Genomic DNA, 16,774 nt, shown 5'->3' on the forward strand with positions numbered 1-16,774 from the left:
TTTTCCCTTTCTGCCCCACATCAGTGTGAGGTGACATGAAAGCCTTGTTGCTCCATCTTCTGGCAATGACAGCGAGTTAAAACTATGCATGGGGAATCTCAACCAGATCCCACCTTCCAACCATCATGACAACAACAGGCCAGGCTCCTTTCCCTGCACTCTCATTTTCAGTCCTGCTTGGAAGCCACCTTTCTCTCCAGAAAGCCTCATTTAATGAGTAATAAACTTTTCCATACTCTCAATGTATCAATGGTGTCATCAGTCTTGAAATCCAAGTCAAATTTTGAGTACGGAGCCATCCTGCCTCTGCAAAATCAGTTCTCTTCAGAATTTTAAATGCATTTTTTCCATGTTTCCAGCTCCTGCTTTTTGTTCTTCAGAAGTCCAATGCCATTCATATTTTTTAACACAGTACTGACGTATCTGAAGAGCCATTCATATTCGTGGTTATTTGCAAGTGGTTTTTTTTCTCTGAAGAAAACTGAAGGATTTTTCTCTTTATCCTGGGGATTTTTAAATTATATAATATTGTACCTTAGTGTGGGACTTTCTTCACTTATTATGATAGGCACAATTAGGTTGCACTGTCCAAACTTGGCTTTCCACATCTGTGTTCGTACTTTTCAGAAACTCTGAAGGCTCTTTCAACATACGTATATACTCATGACCATTTTTAATTCTAAAAAAATTTCTAGTTTTATGTGTTTAATAACTTTCTTTCTGTTTATAATGTCTGGAACTACTTTTTTCAGATGTTACGATTCTTGGACTCATCTTCTAATTATTTTTGTTTTTAAAATAACAGCTTTATTTAGATCTAATCAAAATACCATAAAACTTAGCCTTTGGGCATACTTACAGAGTTGGGCCACCATTGCAGCTATTTTTACTTTTTATCTTCTCTAATGTTTGTTCAACTTTCTGGAATACTTCCTTAATTTTATCATCCAATTTTATAGAATATTTTCTGATTTTATATTTTTATTTTTAAAAAATTCTTTTTGTTCTTTGAATGCTTTTTATAGTAGCCTGCACTTGTTTCAAGGATACAACATTTTTTCATCACCCTGAGGATATTAATGAAATTATGGCTTTCTAAAAAGATTTCTTTTCCTTGTATGGTCTGTGTTTTTCAAGTTTCTTTTTGATATCTATTATTTATTTTAAATGTTTACTTTAAGCACGGTGAATTTTCAGTGCTCAAGAATGAGGCATTAACATGGCATCATGAATGGGGCTCAGGAAGAGGTGGGGTTTACTGAGGAATATTTAGGCAGGGACGAGGCCATTATTGCCAGAATATAGTCCTCTCCTGGGCAGAGAAGTTTCCAAAAGAGGAATCCTCAAATCTTCTCATTAGGGTATATTTACCTAAGTAGGAAGGGGCCTGGGGACTTTACAACTAAGTACACAGACTTTCACTTAATTCTCTTCTCTCCCATCACTGCTGATGTTCAGTGCAGCATCCCTGCCCTGAGCAGTCCCGAGCACCCCTGAGTCCAGTCCCTCTGCTTCAACGTTTCTGCATTGCCTGGGTAAGAAAAAGAGTAGTTGCCTGGCTACACAGTGTTGGGGAAAAGATAAATCATCTACCTACTACTTTTAAAGATTACCAAAACTCCTATTTCCAATACTATCTGTACCTATTCCTTTAGGAATGTGATAGTTCTAATTCCGGAACCTATAGCCTAAATGAGTTTGCTTCTTGGTTTGTCTGTACTTTAGGTACCTAGCTTTCAGCTTATTTATTTATTTTGGTCTGTTAGGTCAATTATAATTCATTTGTCTGTCTTTCAGATTGCAAATTTTTATTATCTCTTACCAGCTGAGATCTCTTCTCTCTGTCTTTTTCAACCTTGTGGCTTCAAATCTTTATTATGCCTTTATTATTATTTTAGTGGAGTTTCAGAAAGGAGAAGTAAACATACACGTTCAATCGTTGCATTAAATATAAAATCCTTAATTAATCAACATGTTACAAAGTTACCAGATTCCAAGGTAGAATTAAAACAATTAATTATATGTTAAATAGAATACTATGGGCTGCTCAAAACTTAACCCATTACAATATTATGGGAAACAGAATTCCAAGATTCAAATATTAATCAGCAAATGAACTCTTAGAATACAAGCAGTTTGTAAGTTATAGTCTATTTCCTATTTCCTTAAACTTTTCACACATGAACTTGATAAATCTAGTAACCAAGGGTATTTTTCATATATTTAAACTATGATTTTAGAAAATGCTGCTTATTATGGTTTAATAGTTTATTTTCTCTAAATAGAGTACAAGACCCATAAGCATGTGAAAGTGCATTAGGTTTCAAGTACAGGCTAGGAAGATAAAACATAGTTCTATTTCTCAATGTTTTAGGGCCACGATAAAAAGACAAAAATAATTATGCTACTGTTCTGTGTCCCATGACAGAAGTATACAGAATGCCACAGAACTACCAGGATACAGTAAGTCATCTATTAATAGAAAGAGAGAAGAGAGGTCAGGAGAGGCTTCCCAGTAAAAATGACACCTAAATTTATTTATTTTTTATTTTTTTATTTTTTTTTTTGAGACAGAGTCTCGCTTTGTTGCCCAGGCTAGAGTGAGTGCCATGGCGTCAGCCTAGCTCACAGCAACCTCAAACTCCTGGGCTCAAGTGATCCTTCTGCCTCAGCCTCCCGGGTAGCTGGGACTACAGGCATGCGCCACCATGCCCGGCTAATTTTTTATATATATATCAGTTGGCCAATTAATTTCTTTCTATTTATAGTAGAGACGGGGTCTCGCTCAGGCTGGTTTCGAACTCCTGACCTTGAGCAATCCGCCCGCCTCGGCCTCCCAAGAGCTAGGATTACAGGCGTGAGCCACAGCGCCCGGCCCTAAATTTATTTTTGAAGAACATACAGAAGTTAACCAGGCAAAGAAAGGAGAGGAAGGAGAGAAAAGCATTTCTTGAGCACTATATTTTAGGAAATGCTCCTCTAATCTATTTTCTAGCTCACAAATTTGATTTTCAGCTGAATTCATCCCAATATTAGACTCACTCATTAAGTTTTTAACTTGATAATAGTTTTGGTTTCCAGGCACTATATATATATTTTTATAGCAGTTTGTTATATTACAGATTCAATGGCCTCTTGTATCTAAAAAGATATTTAAAGTTTTCTGCTATTTCCTCAGATGTTAGTTTTTCTGTTTCTCATATTTGTTACCTCTTCTCACCACTGGTTTTCCTCAAAGGTTTGGCTGTACCCAGTTGCCTCATTCACATCTCTATTTGAGAATCTGTTTACATGGCAGTGAGTATAAATTCTGAAACAGTAGCTTGCTTCTGGAGATTTTGGAAGAGTGGTAAGACATCCCGGGAAACTGTGTTCTTGGTAGGGATGTCCTCCTGAATTTCTAGGAATTGTAGATTACACGGGAGCACTGCTCTAATTGCCTGAACAGTGTCCCCCACTGGAAGTTGATGGCATAATTCCCACTTCAGAGGGCCATAGTATATCTTTATCCCAGAGTTAACAAACATAAAAATTATTTTCCTCTTTTACATTTTTCTTCCTCTGCTATCCTTGTGGCAATCTTAAATAACTTCAGACTCTCTTCTGCGTCTCAATCCAGCCCCAACACTGATCCTTCTCTCCTAAACTACTATAGGCCTCTTAACTGGTCTACTTACCTCCACTCTTGCTTCTTTCTAGTCTTTTTTTCCATACTGCAGCTAATGTGACCATATCATACTCTATTAAAATGACTTCTATGTCTTCCTTCTGCTCCAAAGATAAACATCAACATCTTTGACATAGACTACAAGGCTATACAAGGCCTTTAACTGGTTGTCCAATCTTGTGTTACAATCATTGTTCCTCCTACTCTCTGTACTCCAGTCACACTGGCCTCCTTTCAGTTCGCTTAACACATAATGCCCATGTCAGGGTCTGTGCACATGCTGTTCCCTCTGCCTGTATTTCTTTACTCATTTCTTTGCATAATTAATTTCTACTCTCCTTCAGATCTCAATTCAATTTTCATCCCCTCATGGAAGCCTTCTATAATCTAACTAAACTCAATTAATTGCACTCAAGTCAATCTTTTGTAGTATTTATCGCAATTGTAATTTCACATTTACTGGTGTGTGACTGAAGGCTCTGAGGATAAGATCTAGAGCACAGTCAGAAGGATTGACCTTGGACTAGGGAACAGACACCTCTTGCACCGAGATGAGAAGATAGGGTGAGATACAAATGGATGCTTGTGTTTGAAGAAAAGACAGAAAGCTGAGGGAGTTCACATCTGACAGTCTTACCTGATACTAGCTCACTATTTGATGAACCACTGTCAACCTGGAGGTCAGTCACTGACTCCTAAGTAAAAAGAATTAAAGATGTAGCACTAATTATAAGATTGGCCACTTTTTATAATATTGTATCACATAGATTTGGTTATTTTGAAAATGAAATACTAATGTCAACTTTGTATATCAGTTTCATACGTATAATAAATTCTCTCAAAATTTATTGGTCAGAGGTAATCTGATATTTAATATGAAATATAAAAATAAATACTAAAATATAATAAATACCATGAACATATCTAGTATACTAGTCAACTAACTATGTGGGATAAACCAGAAGATAAAGGTGAATTTTTCTGATCCCCTGAAGAGGAATTGCTTTTTGTCTTCTAAATATAAAGGTCAATAAACAAACCAAAAGAAAACACAGATAAGTCTAAAATACTAGAAATAAAATTAAAGGCAAATAAACAAATATAGAAATATTTGTTATGTGTAAAAGCATATCTATTTGTAATATGTAAGTAGACATTTCACAACAAGAAATACAAATGCCTAATAACTTGAGAAAAAAAGTATCAACTTCACTAGCATTCAAAGAAGCATAAAGTAAAATAACATGTTACTTGTCGCCTATCTATATATATTTCATACATATATTTCAAGTTTCAGGTAAGATGGCCCTGATTTGCCAAAATGAATAAAAAACTTTACACATATCCTATTCCAGCAGCTGTAGCAAAAATAAATAAATAAATAAATAAATAAATTCTAGCCATCAAAACAACAAAGGAAAAAAACTTTACAACTCTTAGCAATAAATCACAGCAAAGTATTTATCTTAGGGTAACAATATGAGGTACACAAAACTTCTGTAGTAGCATGTCCACTGGTAACTGCAACAGCAAAACTTCAGAAACAATTTCAATCTCCCAAATACAAAAAATAGTTATACAAATTACAAGATAAAACACTATGAAAACACTAACAATCATATTTTTGAAGACTACAGAATGTATAGAGAATATAGAAAAAAGGCAACAATTTGTAAAAATTTTAAAAAACACAGAAAAAGGGAACAGAAAGAAATATACAAAAATATGAAGAAACTTTTAAAAGATTTTTTCCATAGAATAAACCATCTATAAAATACACTTTACACTGGTAAAATATGGTGTAAAAGCCTTTTAAAAAAATGTCTTATGATGAAACAGCGTACGCCCAAAAATATGTTAGAGAGGACTATGTAAGCTAAAAATCTAGAACTTGACTATTAAATTTAATGCTAATATCACATGAGACGCAAGCAATTTTTGAAATCCGAGTTTCCCCAAATTAGTAATGTACAGCTTTAAAATATTGTACAGAACCCATATTAAATATGGTGTATCAAGAAGTTATATAATATTCCAATGCATGAATATTAGAATGCTCTTTAACATATGAAATCCTTAGCAATAAATCATGTTTCTAGTCGTTAACAGAAAGTCAAATGGAAAATGTGAAAATGGCTCTTTAAAATGTTAAAGTGCTACCAAACATAAGAGTTATCAAGTAACACGTTGTATTCATCACACAGAAAATTAGCCAGTAACACACTTGTAAAGGAAAAAAAAATGAAAATGCATGACTATGAATCTACCTGAGTAGATTCAAGGCCCTGTCTAAAGACACATCAGCATTTACAAAAATACTAGAAAGCTATGTAATCTCTACTTAACAAAGACCATTATGTTCTTTCCTCTGGAGGTGCATTTCTGCTGATGTCTACACTAAATGTATACAAGAATTATAAGAGAAACATACATACACCCAGTAGGGCAATCTTCTCATCCTGGGACTCTTCATTACTGCTATTTTCTTCCAGGCTTTTCTCCTCTGTAACTCTTAACTGTGTGCTAACAAACAACCAACACAATTAGTTTGCACCATCCACGTCTCTGTTCACACCGTTCAGAATCTCAAGGGCTCTTTAGGAAGAGGAAAGGGTCAGAGTGGATGAAATGCACCAATACGCAAATGGAGGTTGTATTTCATTTGCTTTTAGGTAACTTAGCAAGCTTTCTTTCTCTTTCTTTCACAAATCTTTCTGAAGTCAAAGTTTTGGGTCTATGTACTAAAAAAGTGAAATCAGAGTATTGTATTTATTTTCTTCGTTGATTCTTAGAACAAGAGACTACTAGCAAAAAATTAGGATTAAAGTTTTCCAAGAAGGTCCAGGCGCGGTGGCTCACGCACTCTGGGAGGCCGAGGCGGGAGGATCGCTCAAGGTCAGGAGTTCAAGACCAGCCTGAGCAAGAGTGAGACCCCGTCTCTAGCAAAAATAGAAAGAATTAGCCAGGTGTGGTGGCAGGTACCTGTAGTCCCAGCTACCTGGGAGGCTGAGGGCAGGAGGATCGCTTGAGCCCAGGAGTTGGAGGTTGCTGTGAGCTAGGCTGATGCCACGGCACTCTAGCCCGGGGAACAGAGCGAGACTGTCTCAAAAAAAAAAAAAAAAAAAAACGTTTTCCGCGGAGGAGGCCTGCGTGGGGCTGTTACTCGAGGTCACTCACCTGAGCAGCCCAGAGCCGCGCCGGCTCCGCTCCACTGTCTCCGCGATCTTCGGCAGCGCGCGCGCTTTGCCTTCTCGCTTCAGGCCTGGGGGAGACGGCACGTTTCAGGCCGGCAGCCCCGGAAGCCCCTCGCCGCCCGGGCCAGCGGGGCGAGGCTGTCCCTGGGCCTGAGGCCCAGCCGCCCTTCCTCCCGCCCGCCCCCGGTCCTGACCCGAAGGGCGGTCCGGAGGGGCTTACAGTGGCGGGGCCTCCAGCCCGGGCCAGGCGGGGCCTCTGCCTTCCCCGCGGAGCCCGCGTCGGGCGTCGGAGTCAGGTTGAGCTTCTGGCCCGCCCGCTTCTTGCGCGTGTAGACCCGCAGCGGCCACATTTCCACCCCGCCGCCCGCGGGCCTCCAGGAGCTCCGGGGCCTGGACGGCCTGTCTGGTCGCCTTTCTCGGGAGCGACACACCTGTCGAGGGAGGGAGGCGGCGTAAAGGCACGGGGCGGAGCGGCCTGACAGGAACAAAGTGAGAGAAGACAAAAGCCGCCCCGACTTTTATACGGGCAGCGCTGCGCGGAGGCTGCCGGGAAGGCTGAGGGCCTGGCGGCCGCCACCTCCTGGCGCGCGCGCACGCCGCGTGGCGCGGGCTCCTCAGAACCGAAGGAAGCTGACTGAAAAAAGCTTTTTTCCGGTTCTGAAGGTGGCTCCTTCACTTTTCATTTCCTCAGTAGCGGGGCTGGCCCACCATGCGCTGGGCCTTGGCCTCTCTCCTCACAGTCCTCAGCGATGAGCGTTGGGTCACGACCCGGGCGGTCCAGCCTCGCGCGGCGGAGAGATCCGGCGGGAACCAACACGCGAGAGGGGACGACAAGCTTCTACCTGAGGAATAAGCTGCGGCCCCTGGGGCCACCGACTCACTGGGAGGCGGTGGAACTTGAAAGCGTACGCAGACCTGAGAAGATCCTGGGCTCTAAGAGGCTGTTTTTCGGGGACAAGCAGAGTCCCTCAGCCTGCGCCCCCGAGAGCCACCTCCGGTGTTAGGGCCTAGGGACCATCCATAGGTGTTGAGGCCAAAGCTTCTGGTGGCTTGTGCCGGTGGGAAACTTAAATTGTTATAAGAAGAAAGCAAAACAATCCACTTGTAACTGAATGCCTATCTTGCCAGCTGCAGGTCGTAAAATTTCTCAGTGCCCAGGCTAACTGACGCTATCTGCGTCTGCAAATAGCTTGCGGCACGGGGGCGCAAGGCCAGTCGGAGCTCCTACCATCTGGAAGGAACATGATAAAATGTAGAAAACAAAACCCTCACTTATGTGCCTCTCGTCACGTAAGCCCCCTGTGACCGTGCTTGAACAATTAGATAATTTTTTCAGAGTGTGGTTTTTGCGTTTAAAAGGGGCCGGTTTTCCCTAGCTCATCCCTACTTTTCTGTGCCTGCCGCTCTGCGGGGCAGAAGTAGTCCTGGCCAGTAACGGCTCACAGTCTGACCCAATTCGGTTTCTAGGTGGTCTTTTCTCGCACTCCGAATCATAACACTGGGACATTCGAGCATCCTTGTGGTCAAGGTGGAAGCTGCCACAGGGGCTCCCCAGCTACTGCCCTAGGGCTCGACTCTTCTGCTCTGCCAACTGGAGAGACAGGAACCACCTCCCTCCATCTCTGTACGCACTCGTTGAACCATCTGGCTGCAGCCATGAGCCTGTGACACACAGAGCGATGACCATCTACTTGTTCAAACAAATGGCAACATTGCACGACATTGAAAAATGCAGTTTGTCTGGATGAAATTACGAAACACTCCAAGATTCTTCTGTGATAGCTCAATATTGTGTGTGAATATAAGCACATGTATATCCACGATGTAATAAAATCACTGACTTTTTAATTTAAAATCTGCTCATTGAAACATGTATGACGATTGAGTTACTATATAATTAATCCTCAAAACCGAGCTTTGTAAAGAAGCTCACCTGGTTAGACACACTGCTTTGAGGCACTGAATCCATATTTACTTAGCAAGGCACTGAAATAGGTCCTTGGTACTACATAGGTGAATCAGAAATGGTCCTTCAGTCAAGGACTTCCTGGTTTTGCTGCAGTTTGAAGCAATTATCATCTTCCAACATCCTTTCTTTACTCAAATACGTGTAATAATATGTTGACAGGAAGTCTCTAGTTTGCAAGCCAGGTCCCCTGGGTCCCCTCCCCCCCTTTGGGGACTGTTGTGAAAAAACTTGGAGTTCTTAAATGCCTTTTGGAAGGTCTGGGATGCTCTAGGCGTAGAAATGGAAGAAACATTGAAAAATGGAAATAGGTTAAGCCGAAAGCTGATCTGCCCCTTGGTAGTCCTATTCCCTAGAACTCTGTCTCAGTAAACTGAATTATATTCACTGACAGGTCATTAAGTAAAGATTTATTGGAATTAATGCATAGGATTTCCAAACTGGAAATAAACTTTGGTATGATTTCTTTAGCCAAAAGGATCCTTAGAGATGATCTAGTTGCCTCCTGGTTTTGCAACTGAGGAAACCACAGCCCAGGAAGCTTGTTAAGACAAATGGTTGGCATAGGGGACATGGCTTTCCTGGCATTTGGCTAGTATGCTTGTCATAACTCCCATGCATCCCAACAAATGGCTGGAAAAGAGGTGGGGGTAGGACAAAGAGAAGAGCTTGAAGTCCTTGGTAGCAAGAGGAGGGAAAAGGACCAGAGACAGACTTGGTCTGTTTGAAACGTCACCTGGAGCCAGTCTATAAAGGGTGAAGGAAATGTGTTCCCTACAAAAGGGTGAGGAGGGCAGAGACATCCCAAAGTCAGTCGTCTCTCTATCTGCCCCGACTCCATCCCCAGATACACAAACACCAGTGCTAGTGTTCAGTCGTGAGTGTTAAACTTCTCCATTCCTTTCCCCATTGTGCTGCCCCACGTCTGAACTCGAAACTCTGCCATCAGGTCGTCACTTCTACACGAGATGGGCTTGATCAGGTTTGGAACCATCATGGAGATACTAACTTCCTTGGGAAAACAAATTTCAAAGAGATTTCTGAAGAAGGCTTTTTGGAAAACAGCTAGGTTGTGCATTTGGGATTTCCTGGAGCCTAGAGGAAATCTTTCTGAATAACATTTTCTTAGGGAGTAACTCGCTGAGCAGGTTTGCTTGTGTGGTGCTATCTATTGGTTTCAGGAGTCCAACTGAAAGCCAGTTTATTTTTGCTTAACCAGAATGGAATAAAACACAGCACTAGAGGAAATGTAACTTCAGGCATTGCAGTGTTGATGCTATGCAGCTTGTGGAAAAGGAACAAGGGGATTTTCCTTCAGTAGACATTTCTTTAGCATCCACCATGGACCAGACCTGCACTTGGGCCTAAAACCTCAAGCAATTCGGTCTGGGTGGGGTGGGGCAAAGGGACCATCAAACAATAAACCATGTGGGAAGCTTCTCAGAGAAAAGGATGCTGGAAGCTAAGTTTTAAGAGATGAATGGAGGCCAGGCACATTAGGTCACTCCTGTTATCCTAGCACATTGAGAGGCCAATGCAGGAGGATTGCTTGAGGACAGGAGCTCAAAACCAGCCTGAGCAAGATCTCTACAAAAACCAGAAAAATTAGCTGGGTGTGGTGGCGTGTGCCTATAGTCCCAGCTATTCAGGAGGCTGAGGCAGGAGTTTGAGGGTACAGAGCCTGGGCAATAGAGTGAGACCTTATCTCAAAACAAAACAAAACAAAAACAAAAAGATGAACGGTAGGCGTTACACAAGGGGATTAAAGGAAAAGGAATTCTAGGAGGAGACTGTGTACTCAAAGGCATGCACGGAGGCACAGGAAAGCATGATGCTTTTAGGGCACTACAAAAAGTAATTGGTAAGATTGCAGCCAAGGCTTCATGGGGGAGAGGTAGAAGAAGAGATGCTAGCCCTTGTGTGCTCAACTAGGGAGTCTGAACTTTAGCCTGGAAACCATGGGAAGTCACTGAAGGAATATTAAGCAGGAGAGTGGCATGACCAGATTTTCAATTTAGAAAGATTGCCTTGACTGAAATGTGGATGGTGAAATTTGAGGAAGCTGGGGTAGAAACATGAAGACCAGTTAAGAAAGCACTGTAATATTCCAGATGAGAGGAAGGTAGCCCAAACCACACTGATAGCTGTGAGAATGGAGAGGAGCAAATATACGGAGAAGGCAGAATCTGTATAACTTAGACACGGCAGAATACGCCATTTTCAGAAATTGTACCTATTAATCTGTGTACGAATAAAAGACATTGTAGAAAGGCTGTTTTTAAAGACCATTATGATAGAAAGTTTGAATAGTTATTTGTTCTTTTAAAAGTATAAAAGTGATTTAAATCCAGGACACATTTCATGAGTTCCAACAGAGGCCTGGGCAAAGGAGAGCCTCTCGGAATGCATCATAATTTCTTGGAGTTTGGAAGGAAACTTCCAGAGGATGTAGAGGACCCTGACTGGTAATTCAGCTTGATACTGTGTGTACCATAAGCACTATGATTGATGATTACTAAATGTACTGACATGAAGGGATTATGTTATATACATATATAAAATAGTAATTGTAAACAACTTTGAGAAATGAAAAATGTTTATTTTTTACAAAAATTTTCATAAATGCATTTTATATTTGATATGCATGCTACTATAACAAAGCAACTGAAAATATAATTATGGCTACTTTTATTCATATTTAAAAAGTAATATTTTAATCCCCCCAATTTTTAAAAATTGAAAGTAGAATAAGCAATTCTTCAAAAAATATCCATTTCCCCCCCCCATGCAATCGTTGCAATGACTTAACAAGAAAAATTAAAATAATCAGTCAAATGAACATTTAAAAGCCACTGTCACCTCATGAAATCCTTTCTGTTTGGGACCAAGTTCACATATGCTTGTATTCTAAGTATTTATCTATCTCCTCTATGTTACAACCATTAGTGCGTTCTAACTGAAGAATTTCTCATTTGGAGTTTTGTCCTCACTTGAATGCTAATCTAATTCTTAATGCAGTTAATTATAGAGTCACAGAAAGGACTATGGAGCATACTTGAGAGACAATTCAGTCTACTAGGATCCTTTTTTCTTTTCCTGTAGATACTTCCTTAAAATTAAAACCAGCAAGAAAATACAGCCAACTTATAGTTTACCAATTTTATATATGATTATTCATTCTTTTTTTTCCTGAGATATTAAACAAGTTTGTAAGTAGTCTGTTTTCATGCAAAAAATATATTTTCCCATTCTTTACATTCATTTTATAGCATTTTGTATTTTAAATAACTATATCACATTTGTGCTTTATACATTTGGAAAATAAAGGCTAATTCATTTGCTTTACTGCAGAAAAATGAAAGATTGTTGGTTCCTTGATGGGTAACACAACCAAGTCAGTGCTGATTTCAAGTAGCTAAAACATTATCGGATTGTAAAAATCCCAATGGAAAGTTCTACTTTTCTCTCATACTTGGAGTTTCAACTAAATTTAGAATGAAACTGCGACTTGCTTACGTGAGAAAGACACAGTATGTTTAATCCTTGGACTTGTGAGTTCCTTACATATGGAGCTAGACCTACATACTGCACCTGGCCAGAGTTTCCTCTCCCATCTCGATGGGAAGCCTCATACTGTAGAGAGACATATTTTATGGCAAAAGGCAAAGAGATTAGGTATATATCCTATTTTATAATACACACAATAGGATTAGTTTGTAAAATCTGAGAATTACTAATACATTTGAATGAGAAACAGATAAAAAGGCCAAATATTTAAGAACACATTTATGCTTAAGGTACTGATTCTCTGTTATACCACTAGGATTAAACAGGATCCAACACCCGATATCAATGTGACCGTCATAAGCACATAGCCTTTTTCTGTATCGGTTAGTGAGAAACACAAACTTTTTTCTCCCTCAAAATAAAGTAGAGAAATCTGAACCAAGAAAGATTTTCCGTTAATACATATTGTTTCATCTCTCATTTATTACAAAATTAAGTGGCGCTAAACAGAGAAATAGATAAATGCACATGCAATATACGTAGGGTCCACCGTGACTTTTCTCAGTCCCTCTGCACTGACCCGTTCATTGGCCCTAGTGTGATGATTTCCACACAGATCTGGAAGTCTAGTAGAAACATAAGATTTTTTTAAGTGAGAAAAAGGAGAAATCTTGAGTTGTTCATAATCAATCCTATCTATTAAGAAGTATAAATAGAATCAATATAAGTCTTAAATTATTTGCTTATATTACATTATTCAAAATACTTTTAGAATCAAAGTCAACTATGAAATTTTAGCTGAGCGGAAGGACAATGGGAAACAACTTCTTTGCTGAAATGTGAGGCAACTTGCCCTTAAAATAGTCTGAATATCCAATTCAGGGAACAGTTTTCACTTTTAGTCAAGTATATATATTAAGTATTAAAAAAGTAATGCTATACAGATGTGGCCTTGGACAATTTTAAGTATTTGTTTATTCAGAAATGCCTTTAAAAATCAATGTGCCTAGAACTAGCTCATTTATTAAATGTCAAATTTATAAGCATAGCAGTGGGTCTTCAGAGAGAACACACTCGAGGAATATTTTAAAAGACTGGATAATTATGTCAAATGAAGCTGTAGTCTTCTTTTGACCAAACTTGTAAGTGAATAATCACTGATGCAGATTTATCTGATAGGCCCACGCGATTATGCCATTTTAAACTGACAACATTTATTTGCAAGCTGTTAGTACTTCCTCCAAGGGAAAGGAGCTTCCGGACTGCGAACACTGAGCACATATATTTTGAATTAACACACGAATTGTTCATATGCTCTCAGAGTTCTGTCTCTACAGAAGAATAATACTTTCCTAGGGCTGTGCCTTCTTCAGATCCACATTCTACAGCTTAGAACTTAACTGCAGTCTATGGTATCTCGGTTTCAATGATATAAAATTGTTGGCACTCCAGTACAGTCTAAATACATAATACAAGAAAGGAGGTTTTTGTGGTTAAACTTAGAAGCATTTAAAAATTTTAGGAATGGAATGATGCCATTGGGAGATATTTCTCGAACTCCTGGCTTCAAAAGATCCTCTAATCTCAGCTGCCCAAAGTGCTGGGGTTACAGGCGTGAGCCACTGTGCCCAGCCTGGAGATGTTTCTCTATGATGAACTTGTAAAGTTTTGTCAGGGCATTTTGAAGAGGTTCTTCAAAATTATGTTGTCAAAAATTTATTTCCTCTGGAAATAACATCCCCTCCTCCCCACATCCTGCCTTGATAGTCTTCCTGAAAGAAAATGAAATTGTTCAGAATTACAGCCATGTTGGGTTTAACAGGCATGGCATGGACATGTTGAGAATGGAAGACCGGAAGACCCCAACAAGGAATACAGGTATGTCACCTGTTGCCCACCCTGAGAAATAACTGAGTTTCTTCTCCCAAGTCTTCCCTAAGGGTCCACTCATTGTAGAGTCAACAGAGATCTTTTGGAATTTATTATGGTAAGAAGCCCATGAATATATGCATACTATCCTTGAATCATTTTACATAATATTTTTTCTAGGTAGTTCCTGAATATTTTAATGAGTTTAATGAATAGGAACATGAATTAAAAGAACTTTATAAGTTATAAGTTGTTGTATAAATATAACATTTGTTTTAAGAATATCTGAATTTGCATTTTCATGAATAAAAGTAAAAATCAGAGAGAAAACTTTCTCACATATGTCAAAATGGACTGTCACGTTTAAATAATCTGAAGTTATGCAGAATATGAGTTATCACGTTTTGTTTCAGCATGATTCTGTACACCTAGCTTTGATTTTTGAAGTCCGATTTCATTGTGATTTCGACAATAAGTTATTGAATGAGGTAGTCCACATTGCCTAGATATTTGCTGTATCTGGTTACTATTCCACAAATTATTAAGTACAGTATATCAGTTATGTTTTTCCTTTATGTTTAATAGGAGTTCTGTGAACATTGAGAATATATTACTTTTAGTGGTACACAGTTCTTGAGAAAATATCTTGATTTTTACATTGCCATTTGTGATATTTTTAGCAGCGCGCTACAATATCATTTTAATAAAAATAAAGTGTACTTGGTGATGATAGAGAAAATATTGTTAAAGACTTCTTGGAACAGGAAAAGGCTCAGTCGTCAAATCAGGTACTCATTCATTTTCAGCTGTGTCATTGTGACTCATTACTATGATATTGCTACACAGTCCGTTACACTTTCCTTGAACTTCACATGGAGGTTGAGTAAAGCTCTTCTATCTGTTTTTTGAAGTACTGTCTGAGCTCAGGTCTCTTAGCCTTTAGCGTTGGCGTCAGCAAGCCGTTTTGGACTGAGAACATGTCAGAATGGATGTGAATGGCTTTAACCTAAAAACCAAACGCAGAATACACCTTTAACAGGAATAGAACACAGCATTTACAGTACACGTGGTAAAAGTAAACAGGCACATGGGAATAGATAAATCAATATACAAACAGCATGCTCAGTCAATTCATTAGTAACATTTCAGCCCATTTGACATATCTAAAAGCCACCTTTTTCTTTTTTTCTTTTTCTTTTATTACTGATACCTTGCTCATGGAATAAAAGCCATTGTTCTCCTTCTTACTCATCCATTTAGCCAGTCAGCAGAAATGAATGGGTCGCTTACTCCGCGTGAGTGTCTTCGAGGGTACAAAGAGGAATCACGAATGCCCTGCCCTTAGGCAGCGCACGTTCCTATCCAGTAACACAGAGACACGGGCGATTCTCAGTGGGGTACACACAGGATGGGGGGCACCTGGCTCAGTCATGGGGCGGGGAGAGGAAGGAGCAGTCAGGGAAGACATCCCAAATCAGGTGCGTGTTCAAGAACCAGTAATAGCCAGCAAAAGGGGAGAGGCGGTGGAGAAGGCATTGTATGCAGAGGCTATGCCAAGAACAAAGCCATGGGTGGGGGAGAAAGGGTAGAGTATGAACAGGGACATCCAAGTGCTTTCTTCTTGCTACATAAAATAGGAGGTAAAGGGTGTCAGGGATGAAGGTCAAGTGGGAGAGGGGCCGGTCTACGGAGGAGCTCAACGTTATTCCAAAGATGACAGGAAGGTACTGAAGGTTTTTAAACAGGGCAATGGCAACACACATTTTAGAAAGATCTCACCAAGAGAAATGGGAGGATGGTTTTCGAGAAAGTGAAGACTGGAATCAGGGCAATCAATCAGAAGGATCTGGCCAATTCGTGAGAATGAAGGTAAGAGCCTGCACTCAGGGCAGCAGCATAAAAGGAGACAAGTAAACAGTTCTAACGATGACTCAGAGATAAATTGAGCAGATGTGGGAAGGCGTGAGGCAGCCTTGAGGACTGCCCAGGTTCTGGTTCGGAACCTGTTCATGGGAAGAATATAAAGTCTGGGGAGGACATGAGGAGTCCAGGTTTTTAAAAAATGCTCTGCCATGGAATTTTTTATCAAATCTATTGGATGGGGGCAGGGAAGGTTCAGACTTAGTGTTCACATTGCTCATTTCCACGAGGAAGAAGCCAGGCCTCTTCATACGGTCTCTTTAGAACACTGAATGGGGACAGAGAAGATAGACTAACCAAGCAGGGCGTGGGCTGCTCCACCAGCAGAAAGAGGGTCACAGTTGATTCTCTAGGAATTTTATGATCTGACTTTGGACTGAATCCTGGCATGACACCATCCCCAAGAAAATGTATCCCAAGTGGCAAGTGGAATCAAATTCAATGATTTTTTGAGATAATACACTCATATTATTAAATAATGAACAGGGTTATGAATTGCTAGAATATAGACTTTAAAAAATTAATTCAAAACGTGTTGAATACACATACACATTCACTTGTTGTTTTGTGCAACTGATATTTATTGAGCAACTACTATGTGTCAGGCATCGTGTTAGGCTCAAGGATACAAAGAAGAACAAGATGCAGTTT

At 39.9% G+C, this 16,774-nt stretch overlaps 2 protein-coding genes across 5 annotated transcripts in view; both read right to left on the bottom strand.

Annotated features, from left to right (window-relative positions):
• MEIKIN (meiotic kinetochore factor) overlaps window positions 1-8,079 on the bottom strand; it is a 60,093-nt gene extending 52,014 nt beyond the window's left edge. Inside the window, exons 1-4 of the mRNA XM_075996360.1 lie at window positions 7,082-8,079; window positions 6,845-6,929; window positions 6,103-6,190; window positions 4,305-4,362 (exon numbers count right to left, since the gene is read on the bottom strand). Coding sequence (XP_075852475.1) covers window positions 4,305-4,362; window positions 6,103-6,190; window positions 6,845-6,929; window positions 7,082-7,211 — 361 coding nt within the window. The 5' untranslated portion in view covers window positions 7,212-8,079. The remainder of the gene's footprint in view (window positions 1-4,304; window positions 4,363-6,102; window positions 6,191-6,844; window positions 6,930-7,081) is intronic.
• Window positions 8,080-11,405: 3,326 nt separating this feature from the next.
• Window positions 11,406-16,774, bottom strand: part of ACSL6 (acyl-CoA synthetase long chain family member 6) — a 55,581-nt gene continuing 50,212 nt past the window's right edge. For all 4 annotated transcript variants that reach the window (XM_075996006.1, XM_075996005.1, XM_075996008.1 and 1 more), the window contains one exon: window positions 11,406-15,209. In XM_075996006.1, the coding sequence (XP_075852121.1) occupies window positions 15,072-15,209 (138 nt within the window). In that variant the 3' untranslated portion in view covers window positions 11,406-15,071. The remainder of the gene's footprint in view (window positions 15,210-16,774) is intronic.

The sequence above is a fragment of the Microcebus murinus genome, chromosome 21, assembly GCF_040939455.1.
Source record: "Microcebus murinus isolate Inina chromosome 21, M.murinus_Inina_mat1.0, whole genome shotgun sequence".
Lineage (NCBI taxonomy): Eukaryota > Metazoa > Chordata > Mammalia > Primates > Cheirogaleidae > Microcebus > Microcebus murinus.